Source organism: Cucurbitaria berberidis (genome assembly GCF_010015615.1).
Source record: "Cucurbitaria berberidis CBS 394.84 unplaced genomic scaffold K460scaffold_5, whole genome shotgun sequence".
NCBI lineage: Eukaryota > Fungi > Ascomycota > Dothideomycetes > Pleosporales > Cucurbitariaceae > Cucurbitaria > Cucurbitaria berberidis.
The window spans coordinates 3,059,330-3,072,923 of record NW_024468939.1 but is presented as its reverse complement, the minus strand read 5'-3'; the positions used below and the strand labels follow the sequence as shown (position 1 = coordinate 3,072,923).

Sequence of the window (13,594 nt, the reverse complement as noted above, 5' to 3'; positions counted from 1 at the left end):
ACAGGTTTGAAGGCAAAAGTCGTGGTCATATTTCCCGTGTATCTCATGAATGCATTACCTACGTACGAGAAGCTCCCTAAAAAAACATTCTCATCGCTTAGTTACGTTCGTTCGGTAACATCTACCCACATATCCGTGATCTCCCATAGACCCATCGAGTTGAAGGTATGCCACGGCTGTTGTGGATTCGTCAGCGCCAAATCGAAATGCCGAAACAGCTCAAAGATACACTTGTGTATCTCGATTAAGGCGATATTTTGTCCCAAACAATGCCATCTTCCATATCCAAAGATCAAGTCGTTGGTCTTGGTCATCCTTGCCAGACGCTCCTTTTCTTCTGGGATACTCTCGTCAATGAACCATCTCTCCGGGCGGAAGACGTGAGCGTCTTCGCCGTAGAGAGCGCGGTTGTTGCGGTGCATACTCCAGGCTGCATAGCCGACCATTGTGTCGCCGGGTATGTGGTACTCCTTCCCATCTATGGTCACGACGTCTCCCCCCTCTGGCACGATCCGGGAGAAAAGGTTGACTACTGGCGGGTGCACCTAGCGCGACACGTCCCGTTAGTAAAAGGAAAGATCAAGATAAGTAGCCTGGAGGAATTCGAAATACTATCTGAGGACAGTGCAGCTCGACAGGAGCTATGAACGGGGACAACTCACTCTGAGCCCTTCTCGAATGACAGCGGCCAGGTACGGCAGTCGACGCGTTTCTGCATCTGGTACCACGCCTGACAACGCAATGCCCGATTTGACAGCTTCGTCAATCTCGGTCTGTAGCTTTGCGTAAACACGCGGGTGGCTCGTAATATAGAGCATAATGATTCGGATAGCAGCAGCCGTCGTATCAGACCCTGCCAGAATCTGCTCCTAAAGATGGGGAAAATATGTCAGCGTATATCTCACCTGCAGTGGCCACGGGTTCTACTCACAAAAGCTTCCTGAAAAAGGTTCTCGCCGCTTACGCCATGCCTTACAAACGATGCAAGCATATCAGACTTGCTCTCCGTGGACTTCGCCTTCCGCCCGTCAACAATCTTCCGCGCTTCGGCCATCATCCTACCAAAACCGGACACATCTTTCTCCGACGGACTGATTGCGGGTCCAATGATGGGTATCTCCCTGAGCCACGCTATGCCCATGGCAAAAGTTGTGTTTGAAATTTTTAGGCCTTGCTCACTTGAAGTCAGATAATCTTTGAGGTCTTCGTCGGCTTTGAGATCTCCGAAAGCCTCACCCAGTCCGACATGACTGATGACGTCCAGGGTGAAGAACGGTATCTTTCTGGCCAAGTCCATGGGTTTAGATGTTGTGGTTGAGGCTTTAGGGGTGGCGTACTTGCGCACCAACTCTACTAGCTCTTTCACGTGGGTGTCGATTGAAGACTCTAGTGTTGGGTTCTCTTTGCCGGAATACTGCGAGTGATTAGCATGTTTGAAGGCCATGTCGATATTGGAAGCATGTCGCAAAGTTTGCTGTAGGGCTTTGGGCCCTCAGTGTTACTTACACCAGAAGCCATCTTCTTACGTCTCGCATCATGGCTATCATTGTCGCATTCGGTGAATACGTTATCCTTTCCAGGCTCAAAACGAGCGGCATGGTAGTACCAAGGCGCCCTTCGGTACGGCGACCGCACCGCGTTGCACTTTGCCCAGAATTCAGGATCTGAAGTTATGAGATGGTTCGGTGCAACTCTCGCAATTGGTCCTTTGAAGCGCATATCAGCATCTCATATCCTTTGACACCCTCCAGATTCTCTACATACCGTATTTTTCTGTGGCATTGCCATAGTATTCATGAGCTCGGCCACTAAAGACTGCCTTCGAGTGCCACCACCACGAGATACCTGTCGTAGGAGGACCTCGAAAGTGCCTCAAGCGCCAGTATTCGCGGATTCGGCCAATCAGAGTGTAAGCCGCAGCGAGCAGAAGGATTGGGTACAGCCGTTGAAAGACCTCTCCCAGCTCAAGCGGTTCTGATTCCATGGCTTGCAGAGAGCCGAGTCAGTAGTGGGATTCGGTGCCCCAAGGTTGTTGATGCCAGATGGTGAAGACGAGAGTCGTTGTAATCAGCGGGGTATGATTTGCGGACATACGCTATGCGGGACTAGCCAGCACGTATGCAGGTCTTAGATGCGGCCTTCTTCACATCTTGGGCGAGCCGTTATCTGACGAGGGCGCCATGCAGCTGCCGTTTTTAAGTGCGCAACGGGGAAGAACATATTCTGTTCAGCGACGTAGCATCGCAATCCAGTTGACCGTGCTGGTTTTAGCATGTGTTACATGGTATTTGAATCGCAATGCGTCAGCGCTTGTGCGTTCGCTTCGCGGTACTGTATCGACAACTTACGGCTGCGATAAAATGAGCACATGTATGCAGCTTGTGGACGGGCATTGAGCTCACGTCTAATATCAGACGAATAGCCCTCAGGGTTGAAATACGCCATAATACTGCAATTGAAGGATTCAACTGCTATCTAGGTACAAGCGACAAGTCTAGACCCCAGGCCCATTGCGCCCAATGAACTATGAGCCAGTCTAAACTCAAAATGAACGACTCCGCACGTGTACCTGCACGTCAGCCCACGGCCACGTTTTCTACCCGCCGATAACCCACCTGGGCATTACCCTTCCGCCTCTAGCCCTGTTCTGCAGTAGGGCCGTAGGGCCAAATCGTTGCTTTCTTTATCCTTCCCAGGTTTAGAAAGGTACAACTCGGCCACTCTCCGGCATCCGGATGTTCGGTGTTTCCTGCTCGTGTGCCAATCTTGGTCAAAATGGGGGGCGTTCAAGCTAGAGGAAGTTTCGGTGTCTGACGACGCACCTCATTCCGAGCCGTTTTATTATAAGGGTCTGGCATAGTCTCCCGCCAGTTTTATCATCAGTCAAACGCAATAGCTAAAATGCCCGCATCTGGGAAAGAGAAGGAAGTGACGTCTCAAATACCTGCAGATGCTCCTGTGGCTCGAGGTGATACTACACACGAAGACACAACTGCATTGTCTGCATCAGTGCCAGTAGCCTCTGCGATACCGGCCCCCCCAGCAGAAACATCCACTGGGGCTTCGTCGTCAACTGCGCAGCAGATCAATCCTATTGTTACAGTTGTAAGTGATGCAAAAACTTACTGAATCCCGTGTCCCTCGAAGATTAGCTAGCAAATTAGAGACACATCTTCCCCAGCAATTATACGCCATTTCGACTCTAATGAGAAGTAGGATGACAACACCACCAGCCCAGATGATTCAGACTCGGCTTACGGCGATGATGATCACCTAAGTGACACAACTTCCATCCCCTCGACAATATGGAGGCATCGTTATGAGAATGGCCGACGATACCATAAATTCCGCGAGGGAGAATATTGGGGCCCAAATGATGAGGTGCAAAACGATCAGCTGGACATTGCACATCACATGTTCTTGATATTGCTTCACCAGAAGCTCCATTTGGCACCCATCAAGGAGCCAAAGAGCATAATCGATCTAGGATGTGGAACCGGAATTTGGTGTATGGACATGGCCGATGGCAAGCAGCCCCGTTTTCGTTGAAATCATGATCAAGCATATCGCTAACCTTCGAGCAGAACACCCAGGCGCAGAGATTATCGGCGTGGACCTCTCACCTATTCAGCCTTCCTTCACGCCCCCAAACTGCAAATTCGAAATCGACGACGTGACCTCCCCTTGGACGTACCAGCCCACCCAATTCGACTTTGTCAACATCAGAGGTCTCTACGGCAGCATAGCAGACTGGCGAGCACTGTACGCCCAGGCCTTCAACCACATGCAACCAGGCGGCTATATACACCAACTCGAGATGAGCATCCAGTTCAAATCCGACGACGGCACACTGACCCCAGACCACGCCCTCTCCCAATGGTCCGACATCTTCCACGAAGCCTCGAAGAAATTTGGGAAATCCTTCTTTGAAGTCTGGAATCTATCCACATACATCAAGGACACGGGCTTCACGGACGTAGTCGAACAAATCTACAAGGTGCCTGTTAATGGGTGGCCAGCGGACCCGCACATGAAGGAGCTTGGGCGATGGAACTTTTTGCATTGCACGCAGGGAGCGGAGGGGTGGGGATTGATGCTGTTGACCAAGGTTATGGGGTGGAGTATCGAGGAGGCGCAGGTTTTTATTGCGAAGTTTCGGAACGGGTTGAAAGAGAGGAGAGTGCATGCGTATTTTGAAGTCGTAGTTATACATGCGCGGAAGCCGACAGCGTAAGGCCAAAACAAGAAAAAGAAGATAGGGCCTAGGGTCACATCTTAGGAGATGAAAACTAGGCTTAAGCGTGAAATCGCGCTCATTTAACGATTCGTGTGCTAATCGAGTTCCATTGTTCATTAGGGCATTACTAAAAACAGGGTATACGCATAGGGAATATCAATCTGAACCGCAAGGACGCTCCTTCTCATCTTCAATACCATCCACTCAACCCTCACTTGCGTTGCGAAGGCGGTGGTGCCGAGACCGGGACTTGTCCATCTTTCGGATCAGGTAGATGGCTCACACTGGGCATATCGTCCACCGTCGCAGGCTGCTCTTCGATCTGCTTAGTGTCGCTGATGATGACTGGGGGCTTGGGTGCTTCTTTCTCTCCCTCCTTGGCCTTCTGCGCAGGCTTCGATGTCTTATCCCCAAAGATAGAATCGGTATCATCGTTGATCGAAGACGCACTGCTGACGCGTCCTGAGTTTGCTTCTTCAGCAGCCAGACGCTCTTTCTCGAGACGTGTTTCGCGGCCGCGCTTGTGGCAATACCAGAAAACGAACAAGAGTACTGGAGATTGTCAGCTCCCCTCAAGTAAAAACAGGAATGGGATTAAGTCTTACCGAATACTGCCAAGCTCATAATGACATTCGTGCCTGTCGCCAGAGCTGGGAACCTGAACTTGAGAAAGTTCACAATGCTCCTCAGCGCAGTCGCAACAGCGCCCTGAGCGGTTACCAAGCTCTTCAGACTCGGGACGCTCGGAATCTTGCTCCTCTTGCCCTTGCTTGCACCAGCAGCCATCTTTGCATCGAAACCAGGCTTCTCTGCACCCGCTGCCAGCAGTTCTGGTCCAAGTGTGGCAGTTAGCTTAGCTGGAAGACTCTTGACGAGGTTTTGTAGGAACGGTGGTAAACCGCTGTACATCTTCTTCAGCTGATTATCGTAATCTGTGAAGAGTTTCTCGAGGTCGTTGTACGCCGTTGGCGCGCCATTGACCAAGTCTTTGAGAACTTGCGTGAACTTGTTGAGGAGCTCCTCGGATTCCTTGCTGAAGGAGAAGACGCGGTTGTTCACCGCGGAGAGGTTGAGTTGATCGAGGATATCGGTAAGTTCTTTATTCTCTTTTTGCGCCTCGGTCAGCTGTGCAGTTTTGGCAGCTTCGGCGGCTGCGAGGAGGTCGTCGGCAAACTGCGCTCTGTCCTTGTCCGTGACCGCCTTCGTCTTGAGGTCCTTTGCCACCTTCTCCTTTCCCTTGTCACCATCTTTCTTGTTGAACTTCGGTAGCGAGAAGTACGACATGACGCTCTTCTTTCTGGCCAGCCCGCCATCCTTGGCCTTCTCCTTGCCCTTTTCGGTAGTGTCAGCAGTTGTCTCAGGCGGACTCATAGGCAGCGCAACTTTGTCCGCGCCGTCCATCAGCGCCTCCTGTGCGTCTCGGCCCACTTTCTTCTCTCCATTATCGTCGACTGCCTCCATTCTCCGTGTGGGTAGGGGCGGGGGTGTGCCTTCTGGCTCTGACGCGATGGCGGCGAGCCGTTCGAGGAACTGTTCATCTTCCTCGTCTAGTACAGGTTCCGCGGCTGGTTCTTCGCTAGGTTCAGTGACAGTGGGTGCGGGCGGAGACTTTGCAGGCTCGCTTGGTCCAGCCACAGGTTCTGAGATGTTGGAGGACTCCTGGGCCTTCGGTTCCACAGACTTCGACTCGTGCTGGGGAATTAGCTGCTTCGAGTGCCGTCGCAGCTTCTGGAGGTAGGATGCCATAGTTGGAGTGTGGGTGTCGCGGGTACAAAGAATTCGTCGGAAATCAGGCTGAGCGAGTAGTTCTTGGAGGCGATATTCTCTGCTCGGCGGTGGTAAGCATGTCGTCGTAGCTCCTTGTTGGCGTCTTGATTGCTGTCCCGCGTCCAAGAAACGGTGCGTCATCGACAGGCATCGACAGGGTTCGCCACTCTGAGCTTGCGCCACACCTAGGACGATGCGCTAGGGATCTAGACTTGTGCAACACCATGACTGCTATCTCCTCGATACCAGACAACGTAACATCGTATTTTTACAGCCCTCTTTTCTCCTTTGGCTCAATTCATAGTTGAATAATACTCTAGTCTATTCTTTAGCTATCTATCTTCCCTAGGAATCACTGCTAATGACCTTACATTCAATGGATCACACAAATACAGTCCGCTTAAGCAGCATAACAGCAATGCAATCTTCGAAAGATGGAAAGAGAAAAGCATGGGTTATCCGTCATACAATGGAGTAAAGCGCAAAGAGCAGAAGTAGACCAGGACTTCGGATACCGTATTTCACAATTCATGTGCAAGTACCACCCACGAAGCCAAGCAGTGAAAGATCTGTGACACACTGCGCTCTCCTCCCGCATCTGCCTGTTGTATCTTTTGCCGCTTTTTCACCTCTTCTCTTCTCTCACAACATTAGGATCCGCAGCGGTAACGTGACGACGTCGTCGGAATCGCGCGCAGCCACCGCTTCAGCCCGACTGTATATATAACCCCCCCTCTAGAGCCTCTTCATCTCCGGAAAACCCACTTTCCGCCAACAATAGATTCGACAGTCTTCCCAGGCAACAGAATTCAGGTATGTGTCAGCTTGTTCAGCCTCGCCTGAAGCCAGCAACCGATATCCAGATATCTCTTTCCCCTCACCTTCCGCCCCGACGGCTACGATACACTGACTGATAAACTCTTATACAGCCTGAAAATTGACCGTGGTGTAACTCACACTTACAGTAGACCACGAGAGACCTTTGAACAGTCCACTGTGTTCCACTTCACGGTAAAAACAAAGACACAATAGCACAAAACCACCGCCCACTGAAGCCAACGTCATGACTGACAATGAGTCAGTCCTCGGTAGTAAATACGTTGTGGTCGCTGTGCCTACGTTTCCCACTAACGAGCTTCACAGGCGATGAGCCCATCGAACAGTCCAACCTCGAGGACAACGTTGACGACGTGGACATGGACACCGGTAGCAATGATGGCGCCGACAGAGATGATACTGAGACGCCCGACGATGTACGTAATATCAAGCAATTCTCATACATTTACTAAGATAGGGTAGCCCGCCGATGACGACTTCAAGCTCGACGGCTATGGCGACCTCGGAGATGATGAGGACGAGGACGACGCCAAAGCAGGCTACGACCCTGAGTACGATGATAACGTGATCGGTCAGAAGCGCAAGCGTATCCGAACTAGTATATTTCAACCTACCATTGATTCCGTCATCAACGCAGAGGCCTTCATCTTGGACGACAGCAACGACTTCCTCGGCACGCTGGCCGCTCGCAAGCCTGGTACCTTTGGCCATCGCGATCGCCGCAAGGGCGAGACCCTGCCTGCCTACCACAAGCGTGTCTCCCATGAATTGGACTCGGACGATGAGCTCATGATGGAGATGCGCGAGAAGGGCTTCAGTGATCGCCAGATTGCTGATAAGCTCGCCAAGGACGGTCGTGTTCGTTATGATCAGAAGTCTATCTCTACGCGTATCATGCGCATCCGCCTTGCTCAGGCTGAGAACGTAGACTTCTTGCTCAAGGAGGGGTACAAGGAGTGGGGCTTCGACGATGTACGTCACACATCTAATTCGCTTTTCTCGTTGAAACCATACTGACACTGATATGTAGGATTGTCTCCTTATGCAGGCTCACGCCCTCGCCGACATTGAGATCAACTACGAAATCGAGCGTGTGCGTGCCTGGCGCTTCCGCAAGGTCTCCGACTATATGCGTCGTCTTAACAAGGACACTCTTTTCTCCGCAACTGCCTGCCGTGAACGCTACAATGCCCTCATAGAGGGTACGGCCCGCATTCCCATCGACATGGATGACGACCCTGATGCCCGTCGCGCCGAGATGGAAGCCTACCGCGAGTCTCGCGAGCAAGTTCGCAACAAGGAACAAGGCGAGAAGAATGCCAAGGAGGCTCTCGAGCGCAAGACCAAGGACGAAGCCAAAGTCCGCAACGCGCAAAAGGCCGAAGAAACGGCTAACAAGCGTGCCGCAAAGGAGACGGAGAAAGCCCAGCGCGCAATGCAGCGTGCTGCCCAAGCCCAGGTCCGCGCCCAGCGCTCCGTCGAGAACCATGCCGCAAAAGCCCAGCGCAACGCGCAGCTCAAGAAACAAAAAGAAGATCGCGAAGCGAAGCGGGCCAGGAACAAGCGCGCAGTGAACGCCAACGTCACGCTGACCCTCACCAACATCAAAACCGTTACTACCGAAACGCCGGATCCGCGTGGCTACCTGTCGCTCCAGGATCTCGCAAAGATGTGCGCTGGTAGGGGCATTCAGGGGTCGGGCAAAGGCAAGGATCAGCTGATTCAGGAGCTCCAGGACGCCGATGAAGAATACTCGCAGAACGATCTCAAGAAGATGTGTCGCTCCAAGGGCTTGAACACGAACGGCAGCAAGGTCCAGATGCGGTACCAGCTCGCGCTGGCTGCTGCGCAGGTCTGTCCGTCATTCGCTGCTGGCGTTGAGGCCGCGTCGGACGACGACGAAATGGCTGATGAGGAGGAGTAGGAGGGTGGGGTTTGGTGGCTACGAGGGTGTTTTGGATGGTCGATTGGTTCGGTTTGGAGGGGGCATGGATGGATTCGGGGTACCATGGCGGAAGTGAGCGATGACGAAAAGTGATTTGAGGCCCGTCACGGAGGGCTATGGACACAGTGTCCTTGGTACTGAAAACCAGCATACATGCAGCTGCTAGTTCACGCCTGAAACGATTCTGGCTAGTAATGTGTATTATGTGTACGTGTTTTGATTCGTGAACAACTATATACAGTAAATCTTGTCAATGACCAACACATAATGAGAAAAAGGTATCTTAGGTGTGCTTTCCGAGTGTTAGGGAACCGTTCTCCATGCTGCTCTGAATCCCTCCGCAGTCAGCTATCAATCTGAACTCCAAACTCCGCCAGTACATCGAAGGCTTCCAGGCCGTTTCATCGGCCTTTTCGCCGACACTTCCACCCGCTCTGTAGTCGGCCAGCATCTACCAACACTCCCACTTCTGACCACCCATAGCAATGAGCCTATTGAACAGCTCATCTCTCAGCGGTATAGCTGTGAGTCTTGTCTCTTCACCTGTCCGGTCCGTGATGACCAGACCATCCGCAACCTCGCGGCCCATAGCCCATCCAACCACTATCTTCGCCTTCCACCCGAAACCACCGACCTTCCTCAGCTCGCTGATCCGCCCGACAGGAATACTCCACAGTGGGTGCAGATCTTCTCTGTCCACGCTGCCAATCTTCTCAATCGTCTTGTCTGTCGAGAAAGCGATACAGGGGATCGTGGCCTTGGTGGTGATGTACACATGGCCCTTCTTACCATCGTGTCGGGCTTTGAACTCTACCGGACCAGACGTAAGATCCTGGTCCTTGTGCGGCACAGCACCGAGTCTGTTCTTTGCGTGTTTTGAACCGACAGCGGCTTTGACTTTATCTGCTGTCATGGTAGTCTCAACGCCTCCCTTGACGGTTCCGCGGAAGAAGTTTAAAATCTTACTTCCCTTTTTGCCGTGTTTGGTGTCCTTGGCTTGGTCGATGTCGCTGCCGCCGGTTTCGTGTGGGATTGTGGGATCGGGTGCCATGGCTACGTCGAGTTCTTCCTGCGTTGCGTTAAGAGGCCAGTCTGATCCCGTTGCGCGCAGTTCCTTTTCGCTGATATCGGCGGGTCGCTCTGGTGGCGGATGGTCAATATGCGGTGGTGGCGGAAGGGGAGCCTTGTTCGCTTCGCCAATGCGGAGTAGAGTGATGGCCAACTGCGCATTGGTAGGTACGCCCTTAAGCAGTGTGTTACGGAGCTCAAGAAGCTTCTGCCAGTTAGGGAACTTGCGATTGAGTAAGGTAAATCCTCGAGAGATGATGGGATCTCCAAAGAAGCCAAACCCGACGCCGAATGTTACTCCTTTCATGAACATGTAGGAGGTTACGAATAGAGAGATCAAGAGAAGGGGTGCGACAACGCCTGCGAGTCGCAAATGGTACCTGTTCTTGGGGAACGGGCGGGTTGGTTCTAGCATACTGCACAAGGTTAGCGATAACAAGCCATGTTGGCGCTGCAGATGACCACTTACTTCGCAAAACGCTCCCATGTATCCGTAACATCGGCAATGCCATGCATGATAGGTCTCATCTTCGTCCACATCGCAGTCTCCATAGGGACTTTGGTCTTATCGTGCTCTTTCGACGTAGCACCACCAGCAACTTGGTCTTTGGCATCTGCTGCACCAACTGCCATGGCAGTGGGATCAGGAATTTTATCGTCCTGCGCATCGGCTTCCGGGGGTTCACCTTGGGGATGCTTACCAGAAGCACTTGACAACGCTATCGAAGTGAAACCATTGAAGAAGTTGGACGCTTCCTGCTCAACAGCCTCACCCTTGTGGTTTTCTGGAGCTCCAGTAGCACTGTCTGTACTACCCAAGGTTCCAGCTTTCGGCTTCTGGACACCTCCCGTAGAGCTAACGAGCGCAATGGGTGCAGGAGGAAACATGACTTCCCGTGATTGCGGGTAGAGTATGAGTGTGATGAGGGTCAAAGAGACCAAAGGCATGACCAGGTCGAAAAACCAAGCCAGAAAGTAGGCAGAACAGAACCAGGCGGTGCGGCGAGTCTCTCGCCATGAGCGAATTCGCACAATGTGCTTTCCGAAAGCCATCATGCCAATGCCCTATAACCTAGTTAGCCAAGGTCAGATGCTCTTCCAGGCTAGGCGCTTACGATTGTCATGTACAAGCGCTCGACATTGGAACGCAGCTTGTCTGGCGAGAACTCTTCCTCATCCGCAATGTTCATGTCCAAGCCTCCTGGGGGCGCTGTTGCGATCTCCTTGACATGGTACATTTGCTACACAGGGTCAGCCTCGTGAATCTCGAACCATATGCAGGTGGCTCTGACCTTGTTGAATCGCCGAACCAGTAGCCATAGGTCCTCATTTGACAGACCGCCAACAAGCGGGCTCTCGATATGCTCTTTCGGCTCGTTCCAACCCAAGTTGACCACCTCTTCCCCATGCTGAACCTGCGCTGCACCCGTCGCATCTGGATGAGGTGCATTTGCTGCCTCGTGAGCTAGCGCATGGCTCTCTGTGGGCGCATCCCGTAGCGTAGTCGTCGTTCCTTCATGTTCGGTAGGATCTGTGTCCGGGATGGGCAGGAGATCCTTGAAGACCAAACCCTCGGTGGACATGGTGATACCAGGGTCGAGCAAAAAATATCTGGGGGGAGAGTAGGACTAGAGAGACGCGGAGCCGTGGTCTCGAGGTCTATCTGGCACTTTCATACAAGGCCAGGGAAGACGCGTAAAGGTGGGATTGCCCATTGCGTCATCCATGCACAATGAGCGGTTGCCAGTGGGGCGCCACTTCCATCACTCGATCGGACTGCCTGGGGCTTCAATATTTCTACTCATAAGACAGCTGCGCTCTTCAGGTAACGTACATTAAGACAGGGGACACTATAGCAGTTCCATGCAATTGTTTCCAACCATGCTGATGGTGACATGTATTATTGGAGTAAGATGTGGCGTTTCAGCAACTTTCCCATGTGTCTGGACGGACTTCTCGCTTAACAATGCCTAACTCAGATCATCGCGATCCCCCACTGCGTTCCCTGCTTCGATCAAACGCCCCCTGTCTGTTGGCGACATGTAATCCAACACAAAGCACTCCGCGGCTGCATGGCATCGACGCGTTTTGTACAATGACGAGAGGCCTGACGTCATTTTTTAAGAACACGCTCAGCTGCGTGATGCCATCAATCCACCTCTGTCGGAGAGGACATGTCATTGTCCGCCCATAACTCGGACAATTCATCTGTAAAAGCATCTGCTACTACGAACCCCCGTCTTGCTGTCATCTGTAGTAAGCCGAGTATATCATTCCTCGATCGCTCGTCTTTCGCTCGGGCTCCAGCGACTCGTAGAGGATAGAGCAACAGGGGGCTAGCAACGCCTTGCGCCAACAGCTCATGGCTTAAACGGAGGATCTCTGAGGCGTGCCAGTTGATGGTCTCTCTTGGCAGAATGGGCGCGTCAGCACAGGTCCAGTGCGGGTGGTAATCGTAAGTCCCCGAATGATATATACTTGTGGCGTGATAGTAGATATGCCCGATCATGAGCTCCGTGTCCGGCTTGTGACCAGGAACCTTTTCCCACGTTCTCGCGTCTACATCCCATTTCTGCAGCCATGCTTGTAGAATCAGACCTTCCCTGGCCAGCGACCTGATCAGAGCACGTCGCGCGTTGAGCGGCAGTTGATCTGCATCCTCGCAGAAATGGATTGTACGGATACTAAGGTCTGAGAACTGTGGTAGCATGTCGAACAATGCTTCCTTGGGATGCCACAAGGCCGCGCCCTCGCCCTCCCAGAGTCTCGCAAGAGCAGCGGTCCATTCAGGTGTACTGAGAAACGTAGGCGACGAAAAGATAAAGGAGCGCGAAATTTCAAAGATCCGCGTAGCGAGGAAGAAGGACCGTCGTTGTGAACTGTACGGATCTGAGCAAGCTAGGGCCTCAGGCCTCTGGAGACGGAGCATCGTGGACGTCCCGTGCAGGAAATGGGATAGCCAGTTCGTACCTGTCGAGTCACGCATGAGCTAACATTGTTTGTGTTAGTGTCTGAACATGCAGGAGGGCATCTAATGTCTGTACAGATGTCACACACGTACCTCAAAGAGACCCAATAAAAAGGTCACCCACAGCGCCGACTGATTAGCCATAAACGTGCCAGCTGCAATTTCTTCCTGGATACAGCGTACAGATCGCGTGTAAGCCTGCAAGGCCTGAATACTTTCAACATTCTCGTTCTGCGCAACAAAGGACAATTGGCGCTGTCTTTGGGAATGTAATGCGGCCACGGCATCGATGGCATCTTTCAGCGCAGGCGAGGATTTGGACATGGCTAGCAAGTCCTCACGTATGGGGATAGTCCTGCCTGTGAAAAGATTCATTGGCAGGAACGACGTAAAGAAGTACGGCAGGTAGCGGTCTGTTCTTTTGGGGCATATTGACTTGGGCAGAGGAGATACCATCTGCGCTCCTGGTAAAGCAGGGCCAGTCTTCTCAGTTTTGCTGTCCGATGCTTGACCAACGAAAACAAAACTGGCCCCCGTATGCCTAGTCGCCATCCCGCATGGTTGGTTGGTTCGTCTACAGTTCTCGCAAGGTCTTCCTCCATGGCACTGGAGGCGTCAGAAAACTGTGGACGAAAGCTGGAAATAGCGTTCGGCCCAGGAAAACAATACCTTTATCTGGCGTCTGACACATGAATCGCAGCGTTTTCGACGTGCTTTCCGTCCATCATAGGGACCGATAATCGAAGGCATGTGAGTAAGTCGAGCCACCCCC

At 52.4% G+C, this 13,594-nt stretch overlaps 6 protein-coding genes across 6 annotated transcripts; 2 read left to right on the top strand and 4 right to left on the bottom strand.

Moving 5' to 3' along the window:
• Nucleotides 1–8: 8 nt before the first annotated feature.
• On the bottom strand, nt 9–2,097 carry K460DRAFT_320637 (pisatin demethylase). Its single transcript, XM_040930453.1, has 5 exons — nt 1,765–2,097; nt 1,507–1,706; nt 932–1,414; nt 663–869; nt 9–545 (listed from the first exon to the last, which is right to left on the bottom strand). Exons 1-5 carry the CDS (start codon nt 1,982–1,984, stop codon nt 102–104), a joined length of 1,554 nt encoding a protein of 517 aa, XP_040785071.1. The 5' UTR covers nt 1,985–2,097; the 3' UTR covers nt 9–101.
• Nucleotides 2,098–2,901: 804 nt separating this feature from the next.
• On the top strand, nt 2,902–4,234 carry K460DRAFT_380343 (S-adenosyl-L-methionine-dependent methyltransferase; the record flags this gene model as incomplete). Its single annotated transcript, XM_040935251.1, has 3 exons — nt 2,902–3,105; nt 3,217–3,526; nt 3,585–4,234. 3 exons carry the CDS (start codon nt 2,902–2,904, stop codon nt 4,232–4,234), a joined length of 1,164 nt encoding a protein of 387 aa, XP_040785070.1.
• A 214-nt stretch (nt 4,235–4,448) lies between these two features.
• K460DRAFT_294234 (uncharacterized protein) lies at nt 4,449–5,983 on the bottom strand (the record flags this gene model as incomplete). The annotated part of the gene is made up of 2 exons (XM_040929480.1): nt 4,449–4,789; nt 4,843–5,983. 2 exons carry the CDS (start codon nt 5,981–5,983, stop codon nt 4,449–4,451), a joined length of 1,482 nt encoding a protein of 493 aa, XP_040785069.1.
• A 1,084-nt stretch (nt 5,984–7,067) lies between these two features.
• On the top strand, nt 7,068–8,765 carry K460DRAFT_359104 (uncharacterized protein; the record flags this gene model as incomplete). The annotated part of the gene is made up of 4 exons (XM_040932169.1): nt 7,068–7,095; nt 7,148–7,257; nt 7,304–7,813; nt 7,872–8,765. The coding sequence occupies 4 exons, from the start codon at nt 7,068–7,070 to the stop codon at nt 8,763–8,765; spliced, it is 1,542 nt and encodes a 513-aa protein (XP_040785068.1).
• A 472-nt stretch (nt 8,766–9,237) lies between these two features.
• K460DRAFT_409912 (uncharacterized protein) lies at nt 9,238–11,437 on the bottom strand (the record flags this gene model as incomplete). Its single annotated transcript, XM_040937305.1, has 4 exons — nt 9,238–10,270; nt 10,324–10,919; nt 10,970–11,095; nt 11,147–11,437. The coding sequence occupies 4 exons, from the start codon at nt 11,435–11,437 to the stop codon at nt 9,238–9,240; spliced, it is 2,046 nt and encodes a 681-aa protein (XP_040785067.1).
• Nucleotides 11,438–12,003: 566 nt separating this feature from the next.
• K460DRAFT_293380 (uncharacterized protein) lies at nt 12,004–13,572 on the bottom strand (the record flags this gene model as incomplete). The annotated part of the gene is made up of 3 exons (XM_040929409.1): nt 12,004–12,843; nt 12,910–13,428; nt 13,492–13,572. The coding sequence occupies 3 exons, from the start codon at nt 13,570–13,572 to the stop codon at nt 12,004–12,006; spliced, it is 1,440 nt and encodes a 479-aa protein (XP_040785066.1).
• Between the last annotated feature and the right edge of the window lie 22 nt (nt 13,573–13,594).

What these genes read in the sequence shown, in the direction of transcription:
- K460DRAFT_320637 (XM_040930453.1), bottom strand. Translation starts at nt 1,984, where the DNA reads ATGGAATCAGAACCGCTTGAGCTGGGAGAGGTCTTTCAACGGCTGTAC. An exon ending in ACCTTTTTCAGGAAGCTTTT is followed by an intron (nt 870 to 931) that starts GTGAGTAGAACC and finishes CCCCATCTTTAG; the next exon opens with GAGCAGATTCTGGCAGGGTC. An exon ending in TCATTCGAGAAGGGCTCAGA is followed by an intron (nt 546 to 662) that starts GTGAGTTGTCCC and finishes GTGTCGCGCTAG; the next exon opens with GTGCACCCGCCAGTAGTCAA.